Consider the following 20,567-nt stretch of genomic DNA (forward strand, 5'->3'; position numbering starts at 1 on the left):
AGCTGTGGGTGAGGATCCAAACTTGAGCAAGGCACCTGTCCTTGTTAGCACACGCAAAGCAGGACTCGTCTCCATGCATGTGGTAGCTGACAAGAAAGCAGCTGTCCTGCGGTGCTCAGAGCAGGGGTGTTCTTGATTAGAACAGTGCACGTCCTGCTGTAAGGGAAAGGACACTCAGCCTCTCTGAAAGGGAAAAGACCAGGGGCTTCGGTGCATGCACAAGAGCATCCCCAACGGGGTGTTGGTGAGAGTGCGAGTCACCAGGATGACATCACAGTTCACTATTGCTCACACACACTGTGTAGCTGATCTCTTTATTACAACACAAACACGTGCACAGCTCTTGGCTATATATTACATCAGACCATGCAGAGATGGGGGCAATTTTTCAATGTCTAGGTGCCTAAGTTTCACGGCACCAAGGCTCAGACTCCCAAGTCTCTTGAAAATGGGGCTTAGCTGCTTTTGAAAATTGTGCCCTGGCTCTTCAGTACTGACAGTGATTTCAGTGGTGGGGGTGGAGGGGGAAATGACTGGTCTGATGAAGGGATGCGATTTACTGCGTTTAGGTAAGGCTGGGGAGGGAATGAGGCCGGTAAGGCATTCGTTTTTCTGTGCAAGATCATGAGATTGCATAGAAGCAGGCTTAAAAGTAGCATCAAACTGAGTTCTGTTGAAAAAGTTACAAGGGATGGAAAGTTCCAAACTGGAGCATTAGGGGGCGCTGTACACTGTGGCTCCGCCCTGATCAGCCACCCCACGCGGGCCACGTGTGGGAACTCGGCACATAGACAGAATAGCAGCCAGGTGTGGGGTGGGACTGGACGGAGCTCGTCAATCTGCCCGGAGGCCTTTTCCCCAGTACAGCTTCTGCTGTTGGACAGTGGGAGGCGGCGGCGGCGGCTCAGGGCAAAGCAAAGCTGGAAAGGCTCTGCTGGAGAACCCACCCCAGCCGTGGGGCGTCTTGGGGCACTAGGAGAAAACAGGGGCAATGAAGTTCTGCTCAGCTCTGGCTTTGGCTGGTCCTCTCCGCCTTCCCTTCGCAGCATCTCCATGCCGCATGGCCCTTCTCTGCAGAGCCTCAGGCCCTGCCCGATGCTGCCTTGCTTGTCCCAGTGCCTGGCTCCCTTGTGCCAGCCCCAGTGGTTCCAAACTATAGGGCAAAGCTCCCAAAAATGGTGAATGAAGGTTAAAAAAAATACAAGTGTAGTAACCAGAGGTGCTGAGACCTCATTTATGGTAGGGTGAGCGAAGTCTCCCCTGTACAGCCAGCTGGCCTTTAGCTCATGTGGTAGAGTGCAGGGCTTTAGACCCTCTGATTGTAGGTTCAGTCCCTAGTGCTGGTAACCCAGGTTTGTCGGCCTCCAGCCAGCTTTTAAAGTTACTCTCCTTGGAGTTCTTTTATGAACCTTTGGGTTTCTCAGCCTCAGGGTACCGTGAGTTCAAGTGTTTTCTCTGCCACCACAAGGGGTCAGAACTTGCTTTTAGGAATTGAAAAGGAACAGCCAAGATGCTTGTGTCATCGCATGACTCCAGGAGCTGGGTTTAAGGCGGGGGTGGCCAACCAGTTAGAACTAAGAGCCACGTGGGGAGAGTACAAACAGCCACGTATTACTTATTTACTTGTCTCTATCTGGAGAGAGAGAGAAAAAAAGATAAATAATATGTGGCTCAAAGCCCTCCCACTTCCTCAGAGCCAGGCGCCCCCAGTTCCTTGCTCCAACCTAATCCCTCACCCAGAGCCAGGTGCCCCCAGCTCGCTGCACTAACTCAATGCCCTCTCCCTCCAGCAGGGCCAGGATCCCCATCCCTCCAGCTCTCACTCTATGCCAGCAACTCACTGCCACCACCCACCGCAACCCACTTCTCCCACCAAGCACTGGGGCATGTGCGCAGGGCAGCAAACGGCTCTCCCTGCGCACAGCTCTGAGGAGGAGCCGCAGCTAGCAGCTCAAACGGGTGCGGGCTGGCCACCCTGCTCTAAGCACAGCACCAGCTCCCATAACACAGGCAATAAGTCAGTAAGAGCTGCCCAGTAACCAGACCCATCTCATCCACCGGGCAGTTCAGGCCGCGCTGGGGCTGTGTTTGGAGGGTCCCATGACGGCCATCTCAGCCAGCCTATGGCTAGAGCCCAGGATGTTATCTGCTCCACCCTGCCCTGTGCCGTCTCCCAGCCCGTGGTGCTCCGTCCCTCCGCTGGAGCAGGAAGCAGAGTGCCAGGGCCACAGGGTACTCCACATCCTGCCACTGCAGAGAAGCCGCGTGTGGAGGGATGGGGTGGAGGGGAGCAGGCTGCCGGGCTGCTCCTGCCGCTGTGATGGAAGTGGGATGGGGAGGAGGAGCCCCCTGCTGCTGCCCCACGCCAGGCCCCCTGATAATCCTCCTCCTGGGGTTACTAGAGGGAGAGGAAAGGGGGCAGGACAGAAGCAGGGAGGGGGCATGGCAGGAGGTGGTCCCAGGTCCCACATCCCCCTTGGGATGGTCCTGACAGTAACAGTGGGGGCAGGGAAGCTGGCAGAATTACCAAGCCCCTGGGCAACATAGGGGAGGGGCTCTGTGTTCCTGGAAGGGGTGGGGCCTCAGGCGGAGGAGGCGGAGCTGGGGAGGCTCAGTCAGCCTTAGCGCCCCTGGTGCATGCTGGATAGGGCTTGGACAGCGATTTTAAGGACTAGGGACTCTGGCCGCCACCCCTACTGCAGAGGCAGCAGCCAGGAGCCCAGGGCCTTTTGAACTGCACGGCCCTGGTGCAGCCGCCTGTTGGCAGGTCTCAGTGGAGATGACCCTCACCATGGTCCTTGCCTGGTGACTGAGGCACAGCCTTTAGGGTCGCTGGTGCACCTCACATGACAGGGCTAGGAAATGAAGCCCCATCCCTTCTCAGCCTTCTCCTGCGTGTCCCCTTTAGACGTAGGCTCAGAATTCAGGTCAGGCCAAACTTGGGCTGTTCTGTTTCACCTACCTCAAAACCTGAGCACCTGTGGAAAAATCAGGCCCTGCTAAAGCATCGCAGGCGTGGCACCTGAAAACGCTGGCACCAAAAACGCCGAAATCTTTGGCAGCTCCCAAGCAAAGGATGCCCCTTGTGAATGGCCGTTTGCAGAAGGGAAGCTGGCAAGGAGAAGGGGCCTAAGGGATGGAATATAACATGTCTGAAGTCTGCACGCAAGGGGCACCTCCACCACGCACTCCATCCCTTGTGGTGGCTTAGCAAAGAACATCAAAATGAAAAGATTTCCCTCACTTTGCAAGCGGCTTTTGAGATCTGCCTCTCTGTCCTCCCAAAGCGAAGGAGAAAAGCCAGCCAAGAAACAAGCCAGGAATAACACGACCCCCAAAGCTCTCAGATGATCTCTAGTTTGATGGCGGTGTGGCAGGAAAGCAAAGAGGCCCTGCGACGGCCCTGGCAGCCTCCATCAAAGCGACACGTGGAAGCTGACGTCAGGTGGACAGTGCGTTAGTCTTCCGGAGCCGTCAGGGCTGCGGTGGAGAAAGAAGCTGGGAAGTACTTGACAGTCACTTTGGGGACGGTGAGGGCCTTGGGTTTCGGCTTCTTGTTGGGTTTTTTCACCCACTGGAATTCAAAGAGATCACAAGGGTCATTGTTTCCCCTCACAAGGTCCACTCTTCAATCCACCTTCCCAGTCTGCTCATGATTGCCCTCTGCTCGGTGGAATGGCAAAAAATTTCTCAGACCCTTGCCCAGTCCTGAATGGGCCCTGAATTAAAACCAGTTCTATCCCTGGCCTGGTCACCTCTGGGACTGCAGCCACCTCTGTGAAGACTGGACAGAGTCACTCATCTCAACCCCAACCCTACCCGTCGTGGTCAGAAAAAAGGACAGAGGAAACTAGGGAGACTTGTTCCTGCATTTCCCTCCCCTCTTGCACCGGAGAAGGAAAAATCCAGCCACACAGGGCTCAGAGATGCTGTCCTCAGAGATCACAAGAAACTTCCATTGATGCCTACACAGACCAAGGGAACAATATGGGCCTCAGTCTCGGGGCACACAACTCTACACAGGCCTGAGGCCTTCCTAGCGAGCACAGCACCACCAGCCATAACCATGGTGACTGCCGCAGCCCCCTCCGGCTGGTAGCCGCACATCTTTGAAGAAGAGCTTTCATGTGGGCTGTCCAGAGATCAGAAAACCAATAGCTGAGGAAAACACATGGGCCATGTCTACACTTACAGAAAACTTCGAAATGGCCATGCTAATGGCCAAATCGAAGAATACTAATGAGGCGCTGAAATGAATATTCAGCACCTCATTAGCATGCCGCCATAGAAATAAGGGGATTGCCATGTTGGCAGGGTTCTTAAAGGATGCCCATGTAGACAAGCCGCAGGCAAGCGAACCGCGGTGTGGGTGGCATGCTAATGAGGCGCTGAATATTCATTTCAGCACCTCATTAGTATTCTTCAATTTGGTCATTAGCATGGCCATTTGGAAGTTTTTGGTCCGTGTAGACGTAGCCATGGTGGCCTATATCGGTCTCTTCGCAGGGACAGTCAAGGGATGACACAATTCACTGTAACTTCATTACCATAGGGCAGAGTGTGACTGGCTCCATTCACATCTCACCTGCTGCTGGGTGCATTTGACAGACGTCAGAGGTGCCTCTTGTAGGAAGTCAAGAACTGACACATCAGCTGAACAATCCTTTATTACCTGGAGAGGGAGCAAGGGAGATTTACTTCAGCCAGGGTACCTGAGGAGCCCTGTTTCAAAGCTGCAGGGAAGTGCAGTTCTGCAATCCTTTTCAACTCAGAAGAAGGCTCCAGGGACGGTTATACATGCAGAGAACATCAGCACTAAATACCGTTGTCATCCCCATTATGCCTAGAGCAGGACGGACGTATCACAAAGGACAGTTTCAGCCTCAAAGCACAGGATTCAGAGTCTAAGTAAAGAACTATGTCCAAACTAGAAAACTTGGCTGTTAAACAGTACGCTCATCTCCAGAGCGGTGCAGATCACCCATTTTTCAGTTCTGTGGCCGAATCAACGGTTTTCCCCGGATTAGTGCAAAAAATATTATTTTTAAAATATGAAATACAAGCATCACAGAAAAATTGCATCAGGCCAAATGAGGCATTTTGTTTGGGTGTTTAGCTAGTGTTCCCTTTATTTTTCCATCCAGGGCTAGAATAAATTTTGTAATACGCACTAAGGCAAATGTGGGTGTGCACCACAAATAGAAACACGGGCTGCCGCTTGTGGGCGCTCCGATAATCCACTGGGCGGCACCTGAATCTTTCCTGGGTGGCTGCCCAAGAACTCTATTTACAGGTGTGATGGGGCTCAGGGGTCCCCAAGCACTGCACCCCGTCTGCAGGCAGGAGTGACTCACTCAGCAGGTAGAACGGGAAGTGTATTAGTCAACAGAGGCACAGCTCAGTTCAGAGGTGCCAGTACAGCAGGCAGAGACCGTCATTCCAACCCATCTTGGGGAGAGGAGCCCGAGGGGTGCCCCATCTGGGGTCTAGCTTCCCCCCTCAGCACAGGCTGGCTGCCTTCCAACTCTCTCTCACCCCTTCTAACTGCTGCCTCTGATTCAAACCCCAGCTCAGCTCCTCCCTCCTTTTTGTTCAGGTCGGAAGAGTTACCTGCTAGCTTAGGTTACAGGCCCAGGGGCTCACCCTTCGCGGCTGTGAGCTGCTCTGCCTGTCACGCACACACACATCCAGCGTGAGTCTCACACGTGCACCCGCCACTCCATCACAAGAGGGAACAAAACAAAAAGCAGTCAAGTAGCACTTTAAAGACTAGCAAAACAGTTTATTAGGTGAGCTTTCGTGGGACAGACCCACTTCTTCAGACCATAGCCAGACCAGAACAGAGTCAATATTTAAGGCACAGAGAACCCAAAACAGTAATCAAGGAGGACAAATTAGAAAAAAATGATCAAGGTGAGCAAATCAGAGAGTGGAGGGGTGGGGAAAGGGAAGATCAAGAATTAGACAAAGCCAAGTATGCAGACGAGCCCCTATAGTGACTCAGAAATTTCCCATCCTGGTTTAAACCACATGTTAATGTGCCGAATTTGAATACAAAGCCAGCTCGGCTGTTTCTCTTTGAAGAACGGTGCGAAAGTTTTTTTCAGTAACACACATACCTTTAGGTCATTAATAGAATGCCCAATTCCATTAAAGTGTTGACTAACTGGCTTGTGGATCTGTTTTTAAGGGATAGCTCCATGGTTTGAGCACTGGCCTGCTAAACCCAGGGTTGTGAGCTCAGTCCTTGAGAGGGGGCCATTTAGCAATCTAGGGCAAATAGATTTCAAAAAAAAAATAGGAGGGTGCTTGGCCCTCCCAAGAGGGCAGGGGATGAATGACCTTCCAGCATCTCTTCCTGCTCTATGAGACATGTATCTCTATACACGTGTATAACCTTAATTAGTAAAAATGAAGTGAGTTTCAAACCAAATGGTTGTTTAGGATGAAAAATACAATATGTTTTGACAGTTTGGAAACATTTTTTCCCCTGACTGACTCAATCTGGAAAAATTAACACAAATTCACGAAGGCTGTTTCTGCTAATAAGCAGCCTGAAAATATGCTAATAAGGCATGTATGTAAATTCCCAGTACCTCATTAGCATGAGATCACATGATTTGGAGTCCAGAAGGGCATCTTCCCTTATGTTAATGAGGCATCAGAAATTTACATATGCACTTCATTAGCATATTTCGGGATGTTTATTAGCATGCCCCTTTCGGAGAAAGTGGCATGTGTAGAAACAGCCCAAGTGTTTCAATCGACTCAAATTTGTGCGACTGAAGTTCTTTCTGAAAAACTGTTACCCAGCTCTGCTCTTCTCAGTCTTGGTTACCACACCGCGATGATACAGCTCCGAGCTGCACATTCCACTATTGCGCCAGATTCACCATGGCCGGCAGCGCCCGTCTAGTCTGCTGAAGCTGCGGTTTCACAGAGGGAACGCTTCTACCCTTCCGACAGGAGCTGAATTCCTGTTCTCCAGGGTTGCTGTGCAGCTGGTCATTTCAGCTGAAGAATGTAATCTGACCACAAATGGGAAGATACCGTTTTCTTGTTTATTAAAATCTATGGGTCTGGGATCCGGCTCTGTTCCGAGTGCCGCTGATGGAGCCGTCTTGCTCAAATTGTTGATTTCTTTCCAACCTTTAAGCTCAGTCAAATGATTTGACTCCTTGCAATAACTGTAGCAATTAGCAAAAACAACGAGGAGTCCTGCAGCCCCTTACGGTCTAACAAATGTGGTTGGACACTTTTTTGCTGAAACAGCTGAACACAGCTGGGTCTGCTGACAAAAGGGGCAGTTGCAACAGGGCCTGGCCATTCAAAAGGGCCTGAGGCTCCTGGCTGCCTCTACTGCAGCAGTATCCAGAGCCCCAGACCCTTTAAATCACAGCTGGAGCATCACACCGAACACTCCAGGAAGCGCTGAAGGCTGGCGGGGGGTGGGAAGCGTGATGCACTCTGGGCACAGCTGAGGACTGGTGAGGGGCATGGTGTGATGTGCTCCAGACAGGGATAAGGGCTGGCTACTGCAGCCCCTCCCCTTCCATCTGAGGCCCCGCCCCTTCCACAAGCACAACCCCCTTCCTTGCCCAGGGGCCTGGCTAACCTCTGAAATTTACAGGGATTAGAATCCCTTGCATCTGGGAATGATACAGCTTTGTGAAGCAACGTCTTCTTGCAGCCACGAGCAGGGCTGAAAGATCTAGCTTAAACACTACCCTGGTTTTAAGTAATGTGGTGGGTAGGATTCTCTGACCATGCCCTACAGGTTTGTGAGCAGCAAAGGCAAGCTATTATTTTTGCTGAGGTCCAAGTTTCTTGCTCAGGTATATAGGCTTAGAGGGTAGCTGTGTTAGTCTGTAGCGTCACAAAAAAACAAATCAAACACACAGACCCCAGCAGCCCTGTGGCACCTTAAAGACGAACAATTTTATTTGTTAAGTCAGGAGCTTTCGTGGGTAAGACCCACTTCTTCAGATTTTAGAGCACAAATGAGAAGATCGGACGTATACATTGTGATAGATCCCAGCCTGCAGCAGACTACAGTAGCCTCATGGAGGGTAAAAATGTGGGCAGTTTGGTCTGTGCTTTTTACATTTTCGAGGGACCGAGGCTTATCAGGGACCAGCCTGCAGCAGCAGACTAATCTGGCACCTGCTGCTAATTCAACATCTGCAGCCAGTTACACACACAGCCCTGAAAGAACTGGAATGGACCTCGGGGGAGTCATCAAAACCAGTCCCCTGCCCTCTGGAACCCTTTAAAAGGTTTCCCCTCGGGAAGGAAGAAAGGTGATGGATGAGGAAGGGGCAAGGAATACAGTAGGAGAGCTCCAAGGTAGATGGGTTTGCTGTAACCCCCTGAGGAAGGCATGGGGGAAGTGTCTGGTGGAAGTGGCCCAGGGAGGCAGCTGCTGCACCAGGCGACCTGGGAGGAAAGCCCCTCTCTAGTGGCAACTATTTAAGGTACCTGGGCTGGAACCTAGGGGTGGGGTCCAGGTTTCCCCCAGACCACCCATTCCCCCCCAGGGCAACCCTAGGGGATAGGAGGAGACTGAACACATTAAAGGGGTCTCCTCCCTTAGTGACTGTGGCATTGACTGTGCTGCTGATGAGAACAGCTCGGTCATGCCGTAACCCAGGCCCCTGGGAGAACAGGAGGCAGAGCAAAGGGACACCTGAACTGCCACGAAGTGCAGGACCCAAGAGGAACAAGCTCAGGGTTTTGTGCCAATATAGCAGGGAAGGGGGGAGGAAAAAGCGGGGCAGTCACTTGTCATTAATAAGGCCTGTGGAAGGAGTAAATTGAGTGGGGGATATCGCATGCCTGCGAATATCAAAGGTGGGGGAATTGTCCTTGTAATGCATAAGATAATTGAGATCTCGGTTAAGCTCCAAGTTAAAGATGTCCAACTTGCAACTGAATTCCAATTCAGATGTCTCCCTCTGCGGTGTAGTGGTAAAATCCTTCTGTAACCAGATTGTTACTTTAAGGTCCGCTATTGTATGTCCTGGGAGATGGAAGTGCTCCCCTATGGGGTTTACGTGTATTCCAGTTCCTGGGATAGTCAACGTCCAGACTCCAGAGAAACAGTAAGAAGAAAACAAGAATAACGCTAACAAGAAAATACAAGATGTTGGGATCTCTTCAAAAGCACTGAGCAGTCTGGTTCTCCTCTGTGGTTTGACTGTTGGGTACAGGGTACTAAACAGTCCACCACTCAGAGGTAGCTTTGCCAGCGAATACCCTCCCAGCTATGTAACAGTGTCCAAAAAGGGTACGAACGAGAGGTGCCCAGAAAAAAGGTGCCAGGCAAAGAGGGGTTTGGAGCAGGAGGGCTAATGGGGGTGCGCGCGCGCGCACGCACACACACACACACACACACACACCCTCCCATCCTGCCCCCCGGCATGAAGAAGCTCCCAGATGCCTCAGCCATGAGGACACACGGTGCAGCAAAGCCGGACAGCTCCCCAACTCTGCAGCACCAGTGGATTCGGATGAGTTCACAAGAGCAGATCACCAGTGCCCTCTCTAGGCTGGGCGCTTGTGCGACAGCTCAGGAGAGCTTCCAATGCTGCCCAGCTGGTGAGCGGAGTGCCCCAGCTGGTGTTTTTTTATTTCTCCTGCTGGTGAGCATTCCCACGTGCCTCAATGCCCATAACAATTTTATCCTGCACATGGATGGAAAAGATTTGGTGACCACCAAAAAACATCCCTGGACGTGACAGCCTTGGAGCTCATAAGCCAATGGCTGAAGAGGGCTGGTCACTGATTTCCTCCTTCCTTCATTGGCACTGGGTCCTTTTCTGCCATCCTTTGGCTGGGTGACCTTGGGCCAGGTTTGTGCCGTCCCTGTGTCTGTTACCCCTGGCAGTTTCTCTTTGTCTTAGCTACGCATGTGGCAAGCTCTTGGTGGGGAGGGACTTACTTAATGTACAGCACCTGACACACTGGGGCCACAGTCTTGATTGGAGCCTCTAGACAGCACCACAGTACAAATAAACTCACCAGCTCCACATTCACTTGCCAACTAAAACACCAGCAGGACTGGAAAGCCTAGGATGAGACCTTCTTGTGAATGCAGCTGAGGACAGGGGCCTGTGATGGCTCATGGCTGAGCTGTTCCCATGGCCTATTGATCTGCTTGGGTTAAAGCCCAGCCCACAATCTTGTGACAGTTCCAGGCTTATTCACATCCTCTCTGAGCTTGTTTTGACAAGGCATGAAGATAGCACATGGCCATGCGAGATGCTTTCCTGGGGTGTTTCACACAGAACAGCTGCAGTCACAGGCGTGCAAACACCATACCAATCTCCGGAAAGGGCTTGGGAGGTGCATCAGGTGTGACATGATGGACGTGGCAGGGCACAAACCTCACACCACGACCAGAACCATGTGAAGCATGGGCAAGTCGGAGCTGCAGAGGGCTGAGCCTTGAGTTCCACTCTGAATTTTTGATTGGATCAAATGCTGCTCAAGCTGCTAAAATTCCCCTCCAAGAAAACCACCGATTTTCCCAGATTCATCTGCCTTGTGTCCTGCGGCGCACTGGACAGCTTGGAATAGACCTGTGCCCAGTGAAACCTGAACCCAGGTGAGCTGCCCTGGAGTTCATTAGTAGATGTTTAGCAAAACTCAAGGTGTCGCATAATGCCAATGGCAGTTTGTTGTGGGACTCCATGGCTGAGCCTACGCTGAAGCCTCCCTCCACCGTCAGAGCTTTCCAAGCTACAGCAACAACCACAGTGACGTTGTGCGTGTAAACACCCAGCTCAGCTGTGCAAATGCTGCCAAACTAAAACAGGGATAACTGGTACAGAGAAAGGGTGCAGAGGGGTGATTGGGAAGGTCTGTCCTCCAGCCGCATGACAAAACACCGAGGATGCATTGCAGTGACATTTTGAAAGTAGCACAGGGCAGTGCTCCCTTCCTTCCGTGCGCGCGCGCGCACGCACGCATGCACGCACGCACACACACACGCACACACACACACACAGCCTGTGGAACTCCCAGCCACAGGATAATAAGGCCAAGAGCTGAATAGGATTAAAAAGGGAGATCAGACATTTATATGGGTAATGAGGCTGTCTGAAAAGAGAGCATTAAAAACAAATGAGAGTTTTGGAAGGGATGTGAACCCTCATGTATCAGGGCTCAAACTACTCTCTGCTGGGGGTCAAGAGGAAACCGCCACTGGGGTACTGGCTATCCCCTAACTTCCCCTAGGGGACTTCCTGCAACTTGCTCTGAATCAGCTGGCACAGACAATGGCTAGAGATGAGATACAGGACCAGAGGGGCCCACGGCAGCTGCTATGTCTCAACAGTGCAAAGGGACCAATTCGCACCTACCCCATCGGGCCGATATCTGCAGTCCTCCAGGCGGTAGCTCACCACACTTTTCCGGCAGTTGGTCTCCTTGATGGTGAAGTTGAAGCTGAAGTGCCTGCCCCAATCAAATTGCTGCAGGTACAAGGACAAATCTTTCAGTGGTGTCACAAAGCAATATCCGGGCATCACCTACCTACCTGCCCACGTCAAGGGCGTGGCTTGCTTTTCAAGGAGCACAGCAATCCCCCCGGCGATGAATGGCCAGTGTGTCTGTGCAGCCTGTCTGCAGTCAGGTGGCTGTTTGGCCCTGTCCTCTTGGGGCATTTCTAACCATGCACACTCGGGCAGGGCGGGCTTTATGCTACCAAGTCAGCCTGAAACCTACACCAGTTACTCCCTTTGCTTACCAGCCATCTCTGCTGTCCCATCTACTGCTCTGCCTGACTCCTCCCACACTGGATCAAGACAATGGAATTCCCTCTTTGCTTTGGGGAATTTTCCCAGCACTTCCAAGTATCTTACAGTGTGCACTGGGACATGGCCTGGGCAAGGTGCCCTAGAGCAGTGACGGGCAACCTAGGCTAGTAGGTGAGCCAAAGGATTGGCTCTCCAACTCAGTGGCCTGCAAGATTGTCGTAACCAACATGGTCTCCTGGGATAAGGCAGTTTTGCTAACTGCACTTGCGTATCTAGAATTTGCAGGGTGTGCCGACTGAACCATAATAGCGCTCTGATAGGATGCAGAGAGAGCACGCGGCTCTGGCAGTCAATATCATGTGCAATCAGCATGGGCCGCATGCACGTGCCCTGGGGAATAAAAAAAATCTGTGGATGGAAACTGGTGGAACCTGGCAACCCTGCCCAGGGGCAAGAGTAAGCCAAATGTCTCGTGGGCCACACTTCAATTTACATTGGCCAAACTGGACAGGCTCTGTGTAAAAGACTAAACGGACTTAAATCAGACATCAGGAACAGTAACATACAAAAACCTGCAGGAGAACACTTCAGTTTCCTGGGACGCTCGGTAACAGATTTAAAAGTAGCCGTCCTACAGCAAAAAACATGTCAAAAACAAACTGGAGAGAGACATTTCTGAGCTGAAATTCATTTGCAAACTTGACTCCATCAACCAAGGATTAAGCAGACTCTGGGAGCGGTTGGCCGATTACAAAACCAGGTTCTCTGCTCTTGATGTTCACACCTCCACATTAGCATCTGACTGTGGGCCACAACCTCCCCCCGGGATTAACTGACTGGTTTTCTCCTCTCTTGCTGTTCACTACTCCACACTCGCTGCCAATACTGGGCCATTTCTACCCTGACTGAATAGACCGTGTCAGCTCTGGCCCTCCCCTTTACTGACACCCCCCGCCCTTTAAATCCTCCTCTGAAACCCCCCACTCATGCATCTGACGAAGCAGGTCTTTGCCCACGAAACTTATGCTCCAAAATATCTGTTAGTCTAAAAGATGCCACAGGACTTCTTGTGGTTTATGGGCTGCCTGAGGCCCTCAGGCCACAGGCTGCCCTCCTGTGCCCTAGAGCAACTGAAAGTGGGGGAAGTGGCGAGGGAGAAGCAGCCCACAGTCCCAGCAGGTGAAATTCACCCTGGAGCTGTGTGCTCAGCCTGGTGCAATGTACCACTTGGCTCCTGCCTAAAGCCTCTTTGGAGGGTTTAAATGGCGCCTGTGCCTCTGGCCAGGGGCAAACTTCAGCCAGCACTTGCAGGCGGCAGGCATGCTGGGCCAGGCAGACTGGTGTGGGTATGAAGAGATGGGGGAAGAAACAGGTGGCATGGGGCGCCTCCTCATTCACGCAGGGCCCTGCCAAAACTGGGGCTGACTCGCCATGGGAATATAAATGCTCCCATCTGCCAGCATTGGGGGGTTGATTTATTTGGGGTTCTGCTGGTAAAATAACCCCTATGTCACATGCAAGACGGACGTAACAGATTTCACCCCTGCAGGCAGCTGTGCCCAGGGACACTGGTAGAGGCTGACGTGGCCTAAAAGCAAACACATGTGAAGTGTAAGTAAACCCGTGGCATGTCCAAGCAGCTGTGTTTCCACTCAGGACTCCGGGGTTCCTGCCGCTCAGTCCATCACTGAGCTCAGGCCAAACCCAGCATTTCACAGCAGGGCCTTAGTTTATGCATTTGTAAAACTGGGTTGGTGCGTAAGGGAGTCAGACGTACCATACAGTTCTGCTCCCTCCCCACTGCATTCAGAACCACAGCTGCTGGGACTGAAGTTCCTCTTCCTTACTCCGTACCCCTGCCAGCCTTGCATCGGCGACACAGCTAAGAGGAGCACTTAGGAAATGCACAGATTTCAAACTGGAAAAATCCAATGCACTAGAACATAACTCACAGTGGTCTGTGGTCTCCTGGCAGTCTCCCTTCCCTGCAAGCCCTGAGTTTGGAGGAAAAATTCTTCAGAGGATTAGTTATATCCTAAGCCACCCTCTTGTGCAATCTTTATTTACAGTTACAGCTTGACTACAGACATATAATGCTGACAGACCCAGGTCTCCAGCCACCAGGGATTGAACCTGTGCTCATAGAGGTTAAAGTCCTGTGCTCTACCACATGAGCTAATGGCCAGCTGGCTGTCAAGCAGAGACTTCATTCATGCTAGTATGAGGTCTCAGTGCCTCTGGGTACTACACATGAGCTACGTCTACATGTGAATGCTACATTGAAATAGCTTATTTCGATGTAGCGACATCAAAATAAGCTATTTCGATGAATAACATCTACACGTCCTCCAGGGCTGGTGCCGTCGACGTTCAACGTTGACGTTGGGCAGTACTACATCGAAGTAGGCGCTGCAGGGGAGTGTCTACACACCAAAGCAGCCCACATCGAAATAAGGGTGCCAGGAACAGCTGCAGACAGGGTCACAGGGCGGACTCAACAGCAAGCCGCTCCCTTAAAGGGCCCCTCCCAGACACACTTGCACTAAACAGCACAAGATCCACAGAGCCGACAACTGGTTGCAGACCCTGTGCATGCAGCATGGATCCCCTGCTGCCGCAGCAGCAGCCAGAAGCCCTGGGCTAAGGGCTGCTGCACACGGTGACCACAGAGCCCCTCAGGGGCTGGAGAGAGAGCGTCTCTCAACCCCTCAGCTGATGGCCGCCATGGCGGACCCCACTATTTTGATGTTGTGGGACGCGGATCGGCTACACGTGCCCTACTTCGACATTCAGTTTCGAAGTAGGGCGCTATTCCCATCTCCTCATGAGGATAGTGACTTCGACGTCTCGCCGCCTTATGTTGATTTCAACTTCGAAATAGCGCTCGTCACGTGTAGACGTGGTGGGCGCTATTTCGAAGTTGGCGCAGCTACTTCGAAATAGCCGGCACGTGTAGATGCGGCTATGTATTCCTCTATGTGCTGGGTTGGCTTCTGCCCTGAACTTGCGTTCCCTCCCCTCCTTTCTGGTTCCTTACCCTGGTAACGTCTCCATTCCTGTCACTTCACTGTGGATACCTTTGTATGCTCTCTGGCTGATCTGCTATTCTATCCTTTTCCAGCAACTGCCTCCTTCAGGTTCCAGGTGCTGCCTTGCTTGCTGCTGGCTTCTTTCTGGCCCAGCTCTGGGCAGCCTCTGCTGTTTCTTTTGACTCTTCCAGCCATGCACAACCTTCCCCTGCACACCCTCATCCCAGAGTTAAACTCCCCCCACTCCACTTGCTCCAGAATCTTTGGAATTCTCTAGGACTCCTACAAGCCAGTTTGGGGTCCCTGTGAAAAATAAATCCATTTGGAACAGCAGGAGGCTGCTCCGGAGCGGCCTGTTGTGCTGCTCCCATGGGGGCGTTTGATCCACCAGCCCAGCAGAGCACCCTGTACAGCTGCTCTTCCCAGCAGGACCACCACAAGGCCACTTCTCCGACGTAGTGCAAGCCCCTGGGGGTAGAGGAGCAGGGCAGAAGCGCTTGCTAGGAGATGGGGCATTACTAAGGTCTTGTCTCCCTAGGAAAGTTGCACCAGTTTAAAATGCATTTTGAAATCAATGGAGGCAAACCCACGTGGATGCGTTTTCGTCTCCATTTCGATTCAATCCATTTTCAGCCTGCTTAAAGCAACTCTGAAACGAGCATCCTCCCACCCTGGCTCCTCACCTGCCATTAAACGAGTTGAGCTGTCCTGCAGCCAGGCTTTGCCCCTGGGAAGAACTGAGCAGGAAATGTGGATTTATAAGGGGATTGATTTACAGGCTTCCCTACGTAGCACTCACTGTACCTTCAGCACTTACATTCCTGCTTCTGTTCTCTTGCTGGGGCAACTCTTCCTGCTATTATAAATGAACTTTAAAAGGGGCCCACCCCCGGGGGCGGGGGGCAATCTGTCCTGTTTTTCTTGGGACAGTCCTTGATTTAAGCTGTCTCACAAGCATCCTGACTTTTTTAAGCAACAAGGCAGATTGTCCCATATTTTGCAGGGGCTGCTGTTCCCCAAGACTATAAATTGGACACATACATACCCTAGAACTGGAAGGGACCTTGGGAGGTCATATAGTCCAGTCTCTTGCCCTCTTAGCAGGACCAAGCACCATCCCTGGCATCTATTTGCCCCAATCCCTAAGTGGCCTCATCAAGGATTGAGCTCACAGCCCTGGGTTTAGCAGGCTAATGCACAAACCACTGAGCTATCCCTCCCCCCCAGCAGCTGGCAGCTCAGGGCAACAGGCCTCCGGGTAGTTCCCCAGTTCCCTAGCACCCCAACGTGGCAGCCGCTGCTGCCAGCAAGGTCTGCCATAGGGCAGCTGCCTCGTTCCCTGGCACCCCTTGGTTAGGGGAGGCAGCTCCTGCTGCAGGGAAGCTCCTCCACAGGGCGGCTCCCCTTTCCCCGGCATGGCAGCCCCTGCTGCCAGGGACCCCTGCCTCAGTGAGCTGCCGCATTCCCTGTCCCCACCCCTGCCAGGAGTCCGAGGAGCCCCTATTCTCAGCATCCCCTCGCCAGAAGGTTGCAAAGCCCCCATCCCTGGTGCCTCACCATGGGGCAGCAGCCCCCAGTGCTGAGGAGCCCTGACGTGGGACAGCAGCACCCCATCCCCAGAGGCCGGTGTCCTGCATTTGCCAATAGGGCAAAATGTGGTCATTCTATTCCCCGCTGCACACACCCTGCATCCCACCCGCGCTATGGACTGAAATCCATGGAGAGAAGAATAATGCAAAACCAACGTGTTCTTACTGTTTTCTGGAAGCTTTTGAGCTTCAGCAGCCTGAACACAGCCTGTGTTCCCATTTCCTGGTTGTACGCCTCGACCGCAGAACGAGCCACATCCCGGGGGGTCAGCGGAGCCTCCAAAAGGGGGCTGGTGGCAACGGACGCCCCAAGGGACACCAGCACCGCCACCAGGAACAAGACCATTGCCACCGGGTGCTGCTGCTTCACCCAGAAATGAGCCGACGAAGCACTTTGTTTCCAGGGCTAAAGAAAACAAGGCTCATGCATCAGAGGCCTTGAACTTGCTGCGTCAATTTGACAAGGCACATCCCTTTCAAAAACAACCCTCCCCGAGCCAGGTTTCAGGCTGGGGCAATGTATTTAAAAGGGGACTGACCCTCACTTCTCGGAATCCTAATTTCAGCCAACGTTTCTCGGGCGCTCAGCCCAGAAGCACTGAAACGGGGTATTTATGTAGCTGGAAAGCATTCTGGCTTGCTTGCCAGAACTTCGAGGTTTGTTGACATACAGCAAAATTTGTGAGGCTCTTTGTCCCCCACACTCGGAGAGCTCTTAGCCGGCCCAAAGGAGAATGGCACACAGGCATTGGTGACGAAGATGGTTGAGTGGAGTTTTTCCTGCACAGACAGAGCATTCAGATGATCGTTCTGCTGGGTGGGAGGAGGAGGAGGGAGTCTACCAGAGCATCATCTCTGTTGGTATAAGATTCAGCCCTTGCTGAAAGATTGCCAAAACTTGCCTTCAGATCTGAGAGAAAAAACTTTAAGGGGCTGAGAGAAGCATTTGGCATTTTTGAAGGCACATCACCCTGCTGAAGATGGCATGGAACATTCCCATGGAGTCAAAACCACCTTCACTAGCTAATGAGGAGGTCGTGTGGGTTAGTAGGTAGATCACAGGGCTGGGAGCCAGGAGTTTTGCGACTCAGTTGGGCTGCATCTACATGACATTCCGCTTTCAGAAGGAAAATGCAAATGAAGCATGGAGTTACATGCGTCTCGCCTCATTTGCATATTCTCACACAGTCACGCTGCAGGAAGAGGCTTTTCCAGAAGCAAGAACAGCCGTGTAGGTGGGGTTCCTTCGAAAACAAACGCCGTTTGCAAAAGAACCCTTTTTCCGGAAACAAAATCGTAAGAAAGGTTCTTTCAAAAGCAGGGGTTGTTCTCAAAGGAATCCCATCTACACGGCTGTTTTTACTTCCGGAAGCGTGATCGCATGAGAATATGCAAATGAGGTGCAAGGTATGTAAATCCATGCTTCGTTTGCATTTTCAATCTCGCTCATTTGCATTCCACTTCCGAAAGCAGAGCGCAGTGTAGATGCATCCTTGCTTGGGGGTTGGGAGTAGGTCCCATATCCTTGCTGTGCCTGTCCAACAACAGGGATTGTGCCCACCAGTCTCTGTTGGGAGTAAGTGCCTTCGTTAATGACTGTGGCGGCCATTGCAGAGGCAAGCGTTCCAAAGCAAATTGGCACCAGCTGTCTTTGGATCAGGCTCCAGAAGGGCTGAGGGGCGTGAGGTATTAGTCCAAGTACTCTGGCACACAGAGCCAGGCAGTGTAAGACACCCCAGTGCCTGGGGATCTGGCCAGCTGAGATACCCCTCACCCATGCTAGTGATTTTTTGACTTGCACCAAACGGTTCAAAGCCAAAACAGGGCATCCAAAGAGAGGGCTCATCCAGAGCACCGCCTAAACCGTCTTACCAATGTCACACCTACAATACCCTGCACCTGGCAGCTCCTTGTCTACCCTCCCCATCCCAATGCTCTCCTAGAAGCTTTTTGCTCTGGAATGGCCACTGCCCAAGAGTCTGCAATTCCGGCTGTATTTTAGACGCAGGGGGCACTTTACAACAGAACCAGGCTCCTCCTCCTCCTGGGCCTGCAAAGGACGAGGACATCCTTGTGCACAGGGCGGATCTGGGGGAACCCTGAGCTCCAGATTTCCATCTGGGGGGGCATCCGTGATGCCTCTTGCTACAAGTGCGCAACGAGAGCAAAAGCGCAGATCGCTCCTGGAGGGGGGCAGTGCTTGGGCAGCCACTCAGGGGAGACTCAGGTGCCGCCCAGCTGATGAGCGGCGTCCTCAGCCACCCACGGCAGGCAGCCTGTGTTTCTATCGGGTGGTGCACATCTGCACATCCCTTAGTGCACATAACATTTATTCTCCCCGTGCATGGAAAATATCAGCGGGAACTCTTGAGGCGGGGGTTGGGCAGCACCTGGCCTCGTTCCAGGCACCTGGCCCAGTGAATGACAGCAGGCTAAGCTAGTGCATATTGGTAAACGGACCTTATTTCGCCCCCACCCTTCCAAATCTGCCAGCTGCCCGCATTCCCCTACACCTTTCTCGTCACTGATAGCGTGAGTTCTTCTCACTACGGTCTTCAGCCATCTGTCCGGATTTCACAGTTCCCAACCGATCTAGTCACAGTGTAACATACAACTGAAAAAAAATCCACCCTAAATTCCAAGTTCAGTTACACTGGAGAGTTGCTGAGCAGCAGAACCCACCTTGTATGGTGTTTGGAAATGAGGGCTCTTTACATCAGCTTCTCTGTCTTTCTGTGCTCTCATTTGAACACACTGACATCGGTTAACTAGATATAACAATTTCCCCCACAGCTTTAAAGCTCAGCCTGCGTAGCCCATTATGACATAAGCAAAATCCACCCTTACATAATTTTGCCCCGAACCTACTGGGGTGTGTGTATCACAGTAGGGAGCCCTAAGCTGGGGTAAGGTTATTGATTTACAGGGTGAATTTGGCCCCCGTTTTCCACCTCAGCCTTCTCAAGAAAAGGGCCTAATGAATTCACTGTGACATTTTATCGTTTGTCCCTCACTGGTTTGTGCTAGGAGCTGTCAGAGGAACAGGAAGTTAAGGATGCCTGTACTGAACTTGACAAGATACAGCAGTGCACTTTTACAAGAACATGGACTCAGTTGGAAAACTTCCAGGGACAAGGTGGGAACAAGAATCAGTTAAGGAAACCAGCTGGATGCTAAGGTGGTGAGTACACCTTACTTCACAAGAGTGATGGAATTAATTGCACTAATTAGAGCGGCTGAAGCTTCTCCCAGGAGCTCTCCCAATTTCAGTTCATTGCCATCTGCAATTGCAGGGTGGGTTCCCCCTGTGAGAATTCCTATGAAAATCGGGTTGTGAATATAAATAGAACTTGGAGACACTTTGGACAAAATACCTCATGTAATCTACTACTTCTAGCGTTCTAATCTGCTGAAGCGATACATCCTGTTTTGGTGCATGTATCACTTTTGTATGTGAAGTTACAAATACAAAATGTGTTTCTAATTTTAAATGCATTGATGAGCCCCATTACTGGTTCCCCTGGAAGCCTAAACAATTGGGTGATCAACTTAATGACTGTAAACAGTCCTGTTTGTCCTGTAAGTCTAGAAGGTGGACTTCAAGTCCTCAATTGAAACTATAAAGGGCGCAATCCATAGTCTATGCAGACTGAAGGATGCCTACTATTACTACTCTAGAAGGTGGTTGGTGCTAGAAAGACATGTGACCATATCACCTGGTACGGAAAGCCCTTTTGAACCTGGCATATTTCCAAGGACAGGGGAAGGATGCCAAACAAAAAATTTCTGCCCTGGGAGAGAGTCTATGGCATGGGAAGATATCAGCTCTTTGTCTTTCACTGGCCTAAAAAACAGCCTGACACACTGTAAAAGGATACAAAGAGGGCTGCAGACCCAATTCAAAGAGTTTGTCTCTGATTTGGAGCGAAAACCTGAAGAACGAACAGCATTTTAGGGAAAAGAATCTGTATGCAGTAAGTTTCTTAGTGAATTAGAACTAGCTTTTCATTTTCATTTAATTTACTAACTTACTTTGATCTGCCTTCACTTGCAACCATTTAACTCCAACTGTTTGTACTTACTAAAAACACTTTTGTTTACTATCAGGCCCAGTGCCAATAATTGTTAGCTGAGGGGAGCAGCCATTATGCATCTCTCTTTCATTGACAAAGAGAGCTTACCTAATGAGC

The 20,567-nt window shown here is 51.5% G+C and overlaps 1 protein-coding gene across 1 annotated transcript; it reads right to left on the reverse strand.

The window, feature by feature from the left end:
- Positions 1 to 295: 295 nt before the first annotated feature.
- LOC142008963 (cathelicidin-2-like) lies at positions 296 to 16,875 on the reverse strand. The gene is made up of 4 exons (XM_074986348.1): positions 16,544 to 16,875; positions 11,364 to 11,474; positions 4,586 to 4,672; positions 296 to 3,574 (listed from the first exon to the last, which is right to left on the reverse strand). Exons 1-4 carry the CDS (start codon positions 16,721 to 16,723, stop codon positions 3,458 to 3,460), a joined length of 495 nt encoding a protein of 164 aa, XP_074842449.1. The 5' UTR covers positions 16,724 to 16,875; the 3' UTR covers positions 296 to 3,457.
- Positions 16,876 to 20,567: the final 3,692 nt, after the last annotated feature.

This window comes from Carettochelys insculpta, chromosome 2 (assembly GCF_033958435.1).
Source record: "Carettochelys insculpta isolate YL-2023 chromosome 2, ASM3395843v1, whole genome shotgun sequence".
In the NCBI taxonomy this organism is placed as follows: domain Eukaryota; kingdom Metazoa; phylum Chordata; order Testudines; family Carettochelyidae; genus Carettochelys; species Carettochelys insculpta.